This window comes from Oryza glaberrima, chromosome 1 (genome assembly GCF_000147395.1).
Source record: "Oryza glaberrima chromosome 1, OglaRS2, whole genome shotgun sequence".
In the NCBI taxonomy this organism is placed as follows: domain Eukaryota; kingdom Viridiplantae; phylum Streptophyta; class Magnoliopsida; order Poales; family Poaceae; genus Oryza; species Oryza glaberrima.
The window spans coordinates 22,976,644-22,989,797 of NC_068326.1; the positions used below are offsets into that span (position 1 = coordinate 22,976,644).

The window sequence follows — 13,154 nt, forward strand, 5'->3', positions numbered from 1 at the left end:
GCCGGAGGGAGTATATGACATATTCTAGGACTACGAACCTGGACAGACAGCTGTTCAAATTCGTAGTCCTAAAATATATCTCTACTATTATAATAATTAAAGATGTTTTTATCAGTACTTTGGTACGTCATCCATGTATAAGTCGGTTTTTAGTTCGTTCGCTTTTGGAAATAGATATCTGTATTTGAGTGTTTTTTTTAAGTTCGTTCACTTTTGGAAATACATATTCGTATTTAAGTCGGTTTTGAAGTTCGTTTGATTTTGGAAATACAGAAGGAGTCGTATAAGAAAACTCGCATGCTAACTTTAGACGAACGGACTCCTAACTGCAGCTCATGATTTTCTAAAAATATATATATCCAAGCGAATTCCCACGATGAATTTCATCTTAACTAAATCATATAACAATAATAATATTAAAATGGAATTCACCCGTTGCAACGCACGGGCTTTTTTAGTCATATACACACACACATACTAGGGGTGTGTTTAGTTTCATGCCAAAATTAAAAGTTTAAAGAAAATTATAACAATGTGACGGAAAAGTTGGAAGTTTGTATATATGTAGAAAAGTTCGATGTGATGTTTTTGGGTTGAAACTTTGAATCTAAACAGGGTCTAGGTTATATTTTTATTGAGACAGGAGTAACTAGTTGCTCATTGGATGGGTCCAGCTAGTGTGATGTGCCTCTCTGACCGGCCAAAATCTTTTGGTGTTGTCCCGAAGTCTTTGCTAAGAAGCTAAATAGACTGGCATGCATTCACGCAAACAAATGAAGCTATAGAACAGACTTGTTTGGTCGGTCCATGGAGCCATGAAGATGGAACAATACGTGTTTTATGAATGAGAACTATACAAATTTTAACAATTTGACCCTTTGCAAAAACTATTTTTACAAATAAACTACCGCCAAAACTTATTTCAAAAATGACCCTTTTTTTCAGCGCCAAATCGTATGGCGCTGAACTTAGACACCTCAGCGCCAAATAGCGTGGTGCTGAATGTGCGTTGGCACGCTGACTTAGGGCCCCTTTGATTTGGAGGAAAAACATAGAAATTTTGGAGAATTTCAATCATATAGAAAAATTTCCTATGAAGCCCTTTGAAACAAAGGATTGAATCATATCCAATCCTTTGAAATTCCTGTAGAATGAATAATCGTATAGAGTTTTTGGAGGAAATTTAGCAAGAGCTTCAACCTATTGGTAACTTTCCTTTGACTCTATCTCTCTCTCATCTGATTTCTGCGTTTTTTCTGCGGTTCAATCAAACGGTCATTCCTGTGTTTTTCCTGTGTTTTGCAATCCTCTGTTTTACACTTACATTCCTATCAAAATCCTACGTTTTCCCTATTCGTACGTTTTCTCAATCCTACGATTCAAAGTGGGCCTAAAGCCTCCCATCCGCGGTGGCACGACATTCAGCACCAGTTGACGTGACGCTGAGGTGTTTAAGTTCAACGCCAGATGATTTGGCACTGAAAAAAGTCATTTTTTAAATAAGTTTTGGCGACGGTTCATTTATAAAATTAGTTTTTTTCAAAGGGTCGAATTGTTAAAATTTGTGTGAGAACTACATATATTGTTAACACTGAGCATGGGCGTCCCGTGTACCCTATGATTGTATCTCCCATCTAGATCTGCATTTGATTACGCATGGGTCCCGATGACATTGACAGTTATGCGCGCAAAAGGACCATATCGAGTACATGCGTGAGAGACTTGTTGGAAGAATGAAGAGTACAAAAGTTGTTGACAAGCGCTCAATGTGGAATTGGATTGTATGAGAAGGGATTCTACAATTACCATCTACTTGCATGTAGAAGTCCACAGTGGACCTTATAGATAGGTTCCATTACCATGATCCATGAACCTTAGCTCCAACAAGAATGGGCTTGCTAATTTAGAAAATTCTAACGATATTAAGGGTTTGTTTAGTTTACGCTACAAAGAAAGTTTAATTGAAATTGGAACAATGTGACGGGAAAAGTTGGAAGTTTATGTGTGTAGGAAAGTTTTGATGTGATGGAAAAGTTGGAAGTTTAAAGAAAAAGTTAGAAACTAAATCAGGCCTAAATGCGGAATACAAATTGAACGTCCAAACTGTACGGTGATTTAAAATGATGAGAAATAATATACTCTTATGGACCAAACTACCCATTATTTTTAAAAAAACATACTAGTCTAAAAATTGACAAGAAGGATAAGATTCAGTCCAGTTTAGAACTTTAGAAATTAATTTTGTATTATAATAAGTTTAAAAAATCTAATATTTTTATGCTATTATGATTAAGGTACGCAACAATTTCTTAAAATTATTTGACAAGCCATTTGTTGCTAAAATTTCAAAATTTTAATAAAATATCTTAAAGGTCAAATATTTATGACCCAATGGAGTGTGGGTAGGCATCACAAAAAGGAACTATAGTCACTGGCGTTTTTAGCATCAACTCTGAAGAGTATCAAACGAAAGTACCGATGTCAGCTATCCTAGGCAAGATGATTGATCATTTCTTCTCCAAGCTGTGCCATGGGCCCCCGTGGGTCCTACGGAAGGATCTACTAGTACTCCTACCAAATGTTTGTTCCCTGTGACCGACAGATAGAGAGAGAGGAGAATGGGACGAGGGGAGACTAGGCTACAGGAGCGCACGTCATGGCTGGACAGCTCTACCTGCTGCTGGGCTACATAAGCTTTGTGTTTTTAGGTACTGCTATCTCGGTCCTAAATTAGTAGTTGTTTTGATTTTTTTTTTATAACGTTTGATCATTTATTTTATTTAAAAATTTAATATAAATATAAAAAATGATAAGTTACACTTTAAGTATTTTTGATAATAAAACAAGTCACAAATAAAATAAATAATAATTTAATAAATTTTTTAATAAGATGAATAATTAAAAGTTACCAATAAAATTTTAAAGCGACAAATATATTGGGACGGAGCTAATAGGCGGTCCGGTCAACTCGGTTGGCTTGTCGCTGCACGTCAAAGAAAATCGCCGAAACCGCACGTAGGATTGGTGCCGTTCACCTATGCTACGCCATTATGCGTGTGCACTATGCAACGCTAACCTTTTCTCTTTTTTTTTTTTTTCCATTTCCGCGGCGCTAGACGTTTGTGTGTTGCCGTGTTGGGTGTCAACCTACGTTACCTGATACTTCCAGAAAGGACGTGTCTACGGTGAGACTGTTCTATGTATAGTTATAACCAGCTATCTCAATCTCATATCTAATTGCTATTAGTATACTCAAAAGTGCATGTATTTTTTTTCTTCTTATGAAATTTTCTCTTAGATTACTCAGACGATTTACGATCCGATTACACCATTGTGTTCATAACAATTAAATCTTTATAACAAGATCTCATATGACTATATTTTTATGAAAAAATACAAATTACTTTTATAATATATGTAAATTACTTTTAGATTACATTAAATTACTTCTTAGTCATAAAAATAATTTAATAAAGCCTGAAAGTAATTTAATATAGAAGTAACTTAAAAAAATGTAAAGTAACTTATTACGACATTAAAAGAAATCTATACATTCATAATGTTATTCATAATATTGTGAGTTGTTCATTTTATAATCATTTTTAGTCAGTGACATAATTTGTGCTGATTAAATTTAATTTCTATATAGACTCATGTTTTTACCTCCATAACGGATTTACTTTTGATGTCGTGATAAAGTTACTTTCTTTTTTTTAAGTTACTTTTATAATTTATGTAAATTACTTTTAGACTTTACTAAATTTACTTTTATATGTCTAAAAAGTAATTTAGTGAAATCTAAAAGTAATTTAGATATATTATAAAAGTAATTTATAATTTTTCATCAAAATATAATCATGTGAGATCTTGTTATAAAGATTTAATTGTTACGAACACAACGGCGTAATCGGATCATAGATCGGATAAGTAGTTTAAGAGAAAATTCAATTTGAAGTATAAGTGATTCCTATTTGCTTGAAACATAGGGGATAAACTACTCTCTCTAGCGTAACAGAGTGCGTCACGTGGCTTCCGATTCAGTTTGTTCTGGTCCTCTTGGCAATATCGGCATGTGGAACAGACGACTACACTAGCGTGTAGGATCGAACGGCCCTAGATGCGTCGCGTGATAAGATCAGATCGAGAGGCCTCTCGAGATAGATTTTACGTTCTAGAAAGTGACGTATCCGTATCAGATACGTGAAAGGATACTGATACGTATTGGATACGTATCCCGTACGTATCAGCGATTTTCACAATTTTCAAATAATTAAAATAATTCTGGATACGTTCGCGATACGTCCGTATGGCTTCATCCTAGCAACGATGGATGCGCTGCCTCCGCTTTTCTCGCCCGAGACCAGACCGCCGCGGGCTCGCGGCACTTTCCCATCGTCAGCGCCGCCGCCCACCACACCGAAGGCCGAACTCAGCACCGCCGCCAAACGCCGAACGCAACGCCGCCGGCGCCGTCGCTGCATGCCAGGCCTTCAGACGCTGAATGCAGATTTGCGTTAGGATGTATTCACCGCCTCCACCACCGGACGCAACGCCAACATGGCACAACACCGCCGTCGCAGCCACTGACTTGATTCCTTCGTTCGCCAGTGAGGCAAGTTCTATTGAACGATTGACTTGTTGGTCTCTTCGATGCTTGAATCTACATGTGATTTTATCTGTTCTTGTTCCTCTTTCCAGTTTTCTTGTTGGCCTCTTTGATGCTTGAGTATATATATATTTTATAGATCTAATGATTATTGTGACTAGAAGTGTCAATGCATCTAGCACTCCTAGAGCTAGCGCGGCTGCTAATCGAGCTGCAGATTCATCATTCATCCAAATGACAGTGAGAAGAAGCCATTGTGGGATGCGGTGATATGTTTAGGTGTTAGAGAAGTAGAAAAGTCAGAGCTGAGATACATTGAGTTTTTCAGATGGATATATGTTTATTAGTGGTGCTATTTCTCACCTAGTATACACCTGAATCAACAAGAAGAGATTATTAGAAAAGATTGCTACATTGTAATCGTCTTTTTTCTTTCAATAATTAATAATTTTCTTTTATATATATATATATATATATATGGACGTATCCCGTATCCATACTTTTTAAAAAATAGTGTATCCCCGTATCAACGTATCACGTACTCGTATCCCGTATCTGGGTAACATAGGTGTCAACGTGCTGTGCTCGCGTCGCGTGTGGTGGAGAGGGGTTGGGCTAAGATGTGGAGACGAGTGCGTACCGGCACGGCCGGTCAGCCGCACAGGGTCAGTGCAAAGGAATCGTGGATGTGGCGCACGTGGTGATTTTGATAGGAGGGCAGCGATGGCGATGCCGCGACAAAGGACAAGGGCTCACTTTCGACCGTCGACTTTGGAGCTTCGAGCCTGGTCTCGCAATATGCGTTGGCATAGTCTATACAGACTATTTATTCGTGTTCCAGAGCATAGTAATATACATCACCTATTCTCAGTTTGTTTATTATTTCTAGCTCCACATTTTATTTTGCTTTTCTCAGTTTGGGTCCTCTCTTCTCTTATTTGGTGTGTTCAACTTGTCTTGAACTATACTCTCTTCTAGAGTGGATCTTTATAATAATTGGCTGTAATTCTTTTTGAGCAAAGGCTGAAATATTATATTCTATTATCTTAAAAAAATACATCACCTATTCTCTCCGTCCTTAAAAAATACAACCTAGGATCCTCCTAGTACAACGAATTTGGACAATCCTTTCTCTAAATTCGTTATCCTAGGAGAGGCTACATCCTAGGTTATTTTATTCTGGGACGGAGAGAGTACATTATAAATGTGTACTGTTGATATATTTTAAGATGATTGAATAATGATTTAATTCATCAACATTTTTAATAATCTTTTTCAAAACGGTTTTTTTCAGCTTTGTAATATCTTACTCAGAATAATTAAATCATAAACTCAAAATTATCCCTCATCCATATCTAAAAACAACAGGATCTAAGTTGACCTAAGGTTTAACTTTGTAAGGTCGTTGAAAAATCTAGAAATGCAAAATTGTTTCCCAGTCTATCACATATGCTCAGCACGAACAGAAGACAACTGAGGCGTGAGCCTACAACTTTGGGATGTAAACAAAACTACTGTACAAAACTATGGAAAAGGCCTTGCGCCAAAAAAGCCCATATCACCATCCAGGCATGTAGCCAGAACGTGGGCTGACCGCCCACGTACCAAACTAGCATATACTGGGCTGGCGTGCACAGATCAAGGCCCTCCAGTGCAACTTCAGTCGAGACGTAGTCCGCATGCGATACGGACTTACGGGTCCGTGTCCGTTTCGGCTGCCATTGCGCACTCTGCACGGATAGGTCCGTGTCCGTTTCGAAGTGGCTACTCCGCTCCCACGCCCCCTCCACGCTACGCTATAAATATACATGGGTACGTGCTCCCAATAGCACACAACGAACCACGTACCGATCACACGTCGACCGATCAACAACGAAGCATTGGACGCGATGGGCGAGGGCGAGTTCGTCGACGTCGAGCGCGGCGTGGTCGCTGAGGGGGCGTTGGACGACGACGCGTCGCCGATCGAGGAGGTCCGGCTGACGGTTCCGGTCACTGACGACCCGTCCCTTCCGGTGTGGACGTTCCGGATGTGGACACTCGGCCTGCTCTCGTGCGTGCTCATCAGCTTCCTGAACCAGTTCTTCTCCTACCGCACCGAGCCGCTCATCGTCACCCAGATCACCGTGCAGGTGGCCTCGCTGCCTCTGGGCCACATCCTCGCCCGCGTGCTGCCGCGCCGCAAGTTCAAGGCCCCCGCGCTGCTCGGCGGCGGGGAGTGCAGCCTCAACCCGGGGCCCTTCAACATGAAGGAGCACGTGCTCGTCTCCATCTTCGCCAACGCCGGCTGCGCCTTCGGCAGCGGGTCCGCCTACGCCGTCATGATCGTCGACATCATCCGCGCCTTCTACGGGCGGTCCATCTCCCTCTTCCCCGCATGGCTCCTCATCACTACCACGCAGGTGCTCGGCTACGGGTGGGCGGGGCTGATGCGCAAGTACGTGGTGGAGCCGGCGCAAATGTGGTGGCCCGGCACGCTCGTGCAGGTGTCGCTGTTCAGGGCGCTGCACGGGAAGGGGGAAGAGAAGGAGGAGAATAAGGAGGGCAGCGGCGGCGGGATGTCTCAGGCCAAGTTCTTCCTGATCGCGCTCGCCTGCAGCTTCCTGTGGTACGCCGTGCCGGGTTACCTGTTCCCGACGCTGACCTCCGTCTCGTGGGTCTGCTGGATCTTCTCCAAGTCCGTCACCGCGCAGCAGCTGGGCTCCGGCATGAAGGGCCTGGGCCTCGGCGCCTTCACCCTCGACTGGACGGCCGTGTCAGCCTTCCTGTACAGCCCGCTGATCTCGCCGTTCTTTGCCACCGCCAACATCTTGGCCGGCTACGTGCTCCTGATGTACGTGGTCGTGCCGGTGTCGTACTGGGGCCTCGACCTGTACAACGCCCGGAGGTTCCCCATCTTCTCGTCGCACCTGTTCACGGCCACCGGCAGCACATACGACATCACGGCCATCGTGAACGACCGCTTCGAGATCGACATGGACGGGTACCATCGGATGGGGCGGATCAACATGAGCACGTTCTTCGCGCTGTCCTACGGGCTCGGCTTCGCGACGATCGCGGCCACCGTCACGCACGTGGCGCTGTTCCACGGGAAGGAGATCTACCGCCGGTTCCGCGCGTCGCAGAGGGACAAGCCCGACGTGCACACGAGGCTGATGAAGAGCTACCGCGACGTGCCGAGCTGGTGGTTCTACGCGATGCTCGCGCTGTCCATGGCCGTCTCGCTCTTTCTCTGCACCGTCCTCAGGTCGGCGGTGCAGCTCCCGTGGTGGGGTCTCCTCTTCGCCTGCGCCATGGCCTTCGTGTTCACGCTGCCGATCAGCATCATCACGGCCACGACCAACCAGACGCCGGGGCTCAACATCATCACCGAGTACGTCATCGGGCTCATGCTTCCGGGCAAGCCCATCGCCAACGTCTGCTTCAAGGCGTACGGCTACATGAGCATGTCGCAGGCCGTGTCCTTCCTGTCCGACTTCAAGCTCGGCCACTACATGAAGATACCCCCCAAGTCCATGTTCCTCGTGCAGTTGGTCGGCACGGTGGTCGCCTCCACGGTCAACCTCGTGGTGGCGTACTGGCTGCTGGGTTCCATCCCCAACATCTGCCAGGACGCGCTCCTCCCGGCGGATAGCCCGTGGACGTGCCCGAACGACCGCGTCTTCTTCGACGCGTCCGTCATCTGGGGCCTCGTCGGGCCGCGCCGCATCTTCGGGCCACTCGGCAACTACGGCGCGCTCAATTGGTTCTTCCTCGCTGGCGCCGTGGGACCCGTCATTGTGTACTTGCTCCACAGGGCGTTCCCCAGCAAGACCTGGATACCGATGATCAACCTGCCGGTGCTCATCGGAGCGACCTCCTACATGCCGCCGGCAACGGCCGTGAACTACAACTCCTGGCTGATCATCGGGATCATCTTCAACTTCTTCGTTTTCCGGTACAGGAAGCTGTGGTGGAAGAGGTACAACTACATCCTCTCGGCTGCGCTCGACGCCGGCGTCGCGTTCATGGCGGTGCTGCTCTACTTCTCGCTGTCGATGGAGAACCGGAGCATCAGCTGGTGGGGTACGGCCGGCGAGCACTGCCCGCTGGCCTCATGCCCTACCGCCAAAGGGATAAACTTGGGCGCTGATAGCGTCTGCCCTGTTGTGTTATAAACTTTTTGTACCGAGGACTGTTAATATGTACTTGCTCGCAATCGCAACACTACTGATAGTTCAGTGTTTCTTTTCTCTTTGCTAGGATCAGGAGAGTTCAGAAGTCACTGAAATTCAGCATGATTCCAGTGGTTAGTTTTACGTTCCTGCATGATCCAAAACTCTTTCCTTTTTTTTTTTTTGGTTTCCTCCCTTCTACATATACACGGAATTGAACAGAGATGAATATTCCGAGTCTCTCAAATGAATTTAAGTGACTTTTGAATTTACTTGTGCCGCTGATGAGCGCCGCACCGGCAGTGGCATGAGGCAGCAGCTGTTTGAGCCTAGGCCGTGACCGGCAGAAAAGCCTGCACGTTGTGGGCCGAAACCGCATCAAAGGCTGTGTAATGACTACAATACGAGACGACAAGCCCAATAATGCAAAATACTCCTACACGCGCTAGCATACGGATGTTGCTTTCCGCATCAATTCAGCCGAGAGCCGACGAATTAATTGTTCGTTCACGTGCACTTTTACTCTCTGAGTTTCTGGTCTTTTTTTTTTCAGCATAATCCGAAAGATTTCTACCCGGGGAGGTGTTTTGGCTTTGACCTGGAATTCTGGAAACTGCGTACTACGCGGTTGGGAAGTAAAGAACTTGGGCCCCCCGAATATAGGAGAAGGGGGGAATCGCGTTTGGCCTATCAAAGATTTCGACTTGGCCGTTAGTCATATTACCGTACAATATATCTTTCTACCGTGAATAGCTGTTTCATTGCAACGTTATTTGTACGGATCTGGTCTAGCTAACAGATTGTGAGATTTGATCACGCGATGGCTCTGATTTTTCTCTTTTTTCATTAAAGAGCCCATGGATTGATTTGATATGATCGCTTTGTTCGACCAACCGAGAGTTCACTCTGTGCACGTTGACGTTTTTTCTGCCTCACCCAGAAAGGAATGCAGGAATCACTTCACGGAAGCAGATGACGCAGTATTCAGTGCGCTAGCTCTGTTTCTTCTCCATAGCATTTGAGGCAGGCAGCTGTCTGAATTAAGAAGAGAACCTACATGACCGCAAGGCTACAGATCCGTGATCCCTCGACGAATCTACGATCGCGCTCGCCACATGGGAAAAGTACCTCGCAAACATCGAGCCACATGCATGCTCACATCGCGATACTTTATCAGCCTAGGATGCTAGGACGAGCATGCATGCATGCTCTAGTGTTGCCTTTCCTCCCTTTACAAATGTATACTCGTACTAACTTTTGCCTAGCAACAAAATACAATAAAATCTGGTACCATGCATTCACAACTCCTAATCACCAGCAGCTAGCTAATCTGCATTTGTTGCTGCTACTTCCATGTTCCGACGACAGGGGCAACAGCACCAGGAGGTGGAAAATTCAAGTGGCAGAGCTTACACTAAAATTCCTACTTGCATCTAGCTTGTTGTCCCACTATACAAAATAACATGCGTTTGCCTGCCAGCCTAGCAAGAGGTGAAAGGGAACAAGTAATGCGTACGAAGAGTAGAAACGAACGAAACTCACTACAGAAGATTCAAACGCGCGCTTACACGAGACCTCTTACGAGACACACGTAACCTGTGGCGCCCACGCATCATTCTCATATAGGCTTCTCCGGCGTGACGGATATTTCTTTCTCCGGCGGCGAGCCGAGGCCGGACAGGAGGCAGGCGAGCGCGCGCATGACGCCGACCTGCGCACGCAAAGCGGCGATGTAGTCGGCCGTCTCGTCCAGCAGCCGCTCCACCGCCATCGCCTCGCCCCCCGGCACCAGCTGCCGCAGCACCGCCACCTTCTCATCCACCATCACCTCCTCCTCCTCCTCCTCCTCCTCCTCCTCCTGCTCTGCTTCTCCCTCCATCGCCTTCCCCTGCTTCGACTCCTCCTGGCCAGCCGACGTCTCTAGCAGTAGCGTCGACGACGAGAGCGCCGCGGTAGCGGGGCCCTTCCGGAGCAGGAGGGCTCGCCGGCCCAGCGCGCGGCCCCACTGCCGCCCGCCCGACGACGACCGCGCCAGCCCGAGCTCCGCCGCCGCCTTGATGCGCCTCCCACGCTCGCGCACGAGCTGACGCTGCCGCTGCCGCTGCCGCACCATCTCGTCCTCCTCCGCCTGCACGGCCACGACACGGCGGTCCATGGCCAGGCCAGCGAGCGAGTCTTTCTCGGGGTGGGCTGAAGCTGAGCTAGCAAGCTACCGCTACCGCGTGACGAGCGAGCGACCAACTCGCCATGCGTGGCGCGCCTATAAATCGTCTAACGCGCCAGTAAAAGAAGGTGGCGAGAATCTCACGGCGCGCCCGCTCGCGCGCGGGCGCAGCTGAGGTGGACTACACTGTGGTAGCAGCGCGGCGTAAAACGGCGTTTTGTTTTGTCGCGATGGGGAGGAAGTGAACGGCGCGGGGGTGGGGGTGGCAGGCGCATGTGGGCGGGCGTGGGGGGAGTGCAGCGCATCTGGGCGTGGCTTTGGTACGAGCTAGCCTGTAGTCGCGCTCTAGTCAACTTGCTACGTGTAGCGAGAGGGGGTTTCGTGGGGGGCTACCTAGTTGTATAGTAGCCAGTGTGTTGTGGACTTGTGGTACATGGTGGAAGACGATACGTCACATTTTCTCTTCAACATCTGATCTGATATCTCAGCGTTATCATCTTTTCAGTCGTGGTACTCGTATACAGGATATGTACACAGTCTACGCATATTATTAGTGACATGTTCATTAATTGTGTGATAAGGCTAACATGTAGTACGTACGCAGGGTGGGCGTCATGTCGTGTACGGGTAACATGTGCCATGCGACCAGACAAGCCAACATGCATGAAAGCTACTACTACTATAAAAGGATGAGCTGTAAATTACGAAATGTACTGAATAGTAGTAATACGCAGCATTTGTCTTTTCAAATTTCTCCTTTAATTTTGATTTTAGTTCTCTCTCCTCTTCTTTTGTTACTCTTGAACACCTGAGCATAAAAATCTGTACTACACGGGCACTTGGGCAGAGCAAATTGTGTTCTTTTTTCAAGGAAAGATGAGATGCCCAAACGGGCAGAGCCGCGGAAGTGGCATGCATCACGCACGGCGATACGATCTTCGCATATACATGTTGGCTCATGTGCAGCCTTTATTTTCACAGGTCAACCGGTGCTCGGATCATCTGCACGACTGCACGTGACACCAGGTGCGCCTTTGCGTGCATGCGAGTATGTGGCGGCATCCCGTTCCCCCGATGATGCGTTCGCGCTCGGTGAGTATAGTAGATTAACGGAGATCATCCGCCACGGCAAACGAAGAAACCGAGTTATCCGTCCACATCCGCGACACCGCCCTGCTCCCGGGTCCCCGTACATGCCGGCTCGGCTGGAATCCGCCCCGGCCACATGGTTTGACGCGAATTTTTAGCTTAAGCCCTCCCATCCCATGACCCATGCACGCCGCTTCGCGCGCGTACGCGGAGAGGACCCGGTCCTGCCCTGCGCGCTCGAGGAGAAAGGGAGGGAGGCGCGCGTCAGGCCGCCACCCGTATGGACGACGTATTACGTGTCCTCTGCCCATAGCTGCCCATGGATCATGGAGGGGGATCGAGCAGCGGAGCAGGAGCAGGTGCAGGCCAGGTTGTACTCCCGATCGACGCCGTCGTGGCGCGCGCGACGGGAGCTCCGGATTCGCAGTACATCGTCCGTCTGGTGAGCCGAGCTAGCTCGCTAGCTAGCTTAGGCATGCACGCACATGTGCGGGCATGTTAGGCTACGCGGGCCGCGGGGTCGCCAGCAGCTGGCGCGCCACGTGCACGCCGGGGGCGCTACACTTGTCCACGCTTTTGCAGCTCTTCTCCTGGCCGGGGTAGAGCAATTATTCCTGCCACCACCACCACCACGTACCTCCCCTTCTGCGGTGAGCCGACCGGCCAGGCGTGCAGTGCAGCTCATGCTAGAAGCTATCCCACAGTCGCGGGCTCGCGGCAGGCAGTTCATGCAGCCTTTCCTACGGCCATGCGAGCTATAGCGCTGCAGACGGAGATTGGCGTGTTCACCGCATTCCCCATTATTTTTAGAATGCGCACGGTGAAATATCTCAACTCTGGAGAAAATGCGTCTATCCTGTTTTCAGGTAATGCAGATCTGAACTTCCTCCCAATAAAAGGCTGCAATTTTCAGATAGCCAAATGTTTTATTATTTATAGAAGTATTGAATAGAAATTTTATACTTTTATTTTTAGATTATGTGGTATCCAGTGGATACCCGTCGGACATGCCCGTGCCTGTCAGGCATGGGCATGGACATGGGGATTTGCCCGAAAGTCTTGGCGGGCATGGGTCGGCTGCGAGCGTGTGGGTCTCGGGTCGGGCATGGAATCGCTCTGCCCGTGCCCGACCTGATCCACT

The 13,154-nt window shown here is 47.7% G+C and overlaps 2 protein-coding genes across 2 annotated transcripts; one reads left to right on the forward strand and one right to left on the reverse strand.

Moving 5' to 3' along the window:
* The first annotated feature begins 6,495 nt into the window (after nt 1–6,495).
* Nucleotides 6,496–8,789, forward strand: LOC127781637 (oligopeptide transporter 4-like). The gene has a single exon (XM_052308668.1). It carries the CDS (start codon nt 6,496–6,498, stop codon nt 8,761–8,763), a length of 2,268 nt encoding a protein of 755 aa, XP_052164628.1. The 3' UTR covers nt 8,764–8,789.
* A 944-nt stretch (nt 8,790–9,733) lies between these two features.
* On the reverse strand, nt 9,734–11,129 carry LOC127768175 (transcription factor IBH1-like). The gene has a single exon (XM_052293716.1). It carries the CDS (start codon nt 10,913–10,915, stop codon nt 10,379–10,381), a length of 537 nt encoding a protein of 178 aa, XP_052149676.1. The 5' UTR covers nt 10,916–11,129; the 3' UTR covers nt 9,734–10,378.
* Between the last annotated feature and the right edge of the window lie 2,025 nt (nt 11,130–13,154).

Coding starts and splice junctions, on each gene's coding strand:
- LOC127781637 (XM_052308668.1), top strand. CDS start 6,496: ATGGGCGAGGGCGAGTTCGTCGACGTCGAGCGCGGCGTGGTCGCTGAG.
- LOC127768175 (XM_052293716.1), bottom strand. CDS start 10,915: ATGGACCGCCGTGTCGTGGCCGTGCAGGCGGAGGAGGACGAGATGGTG.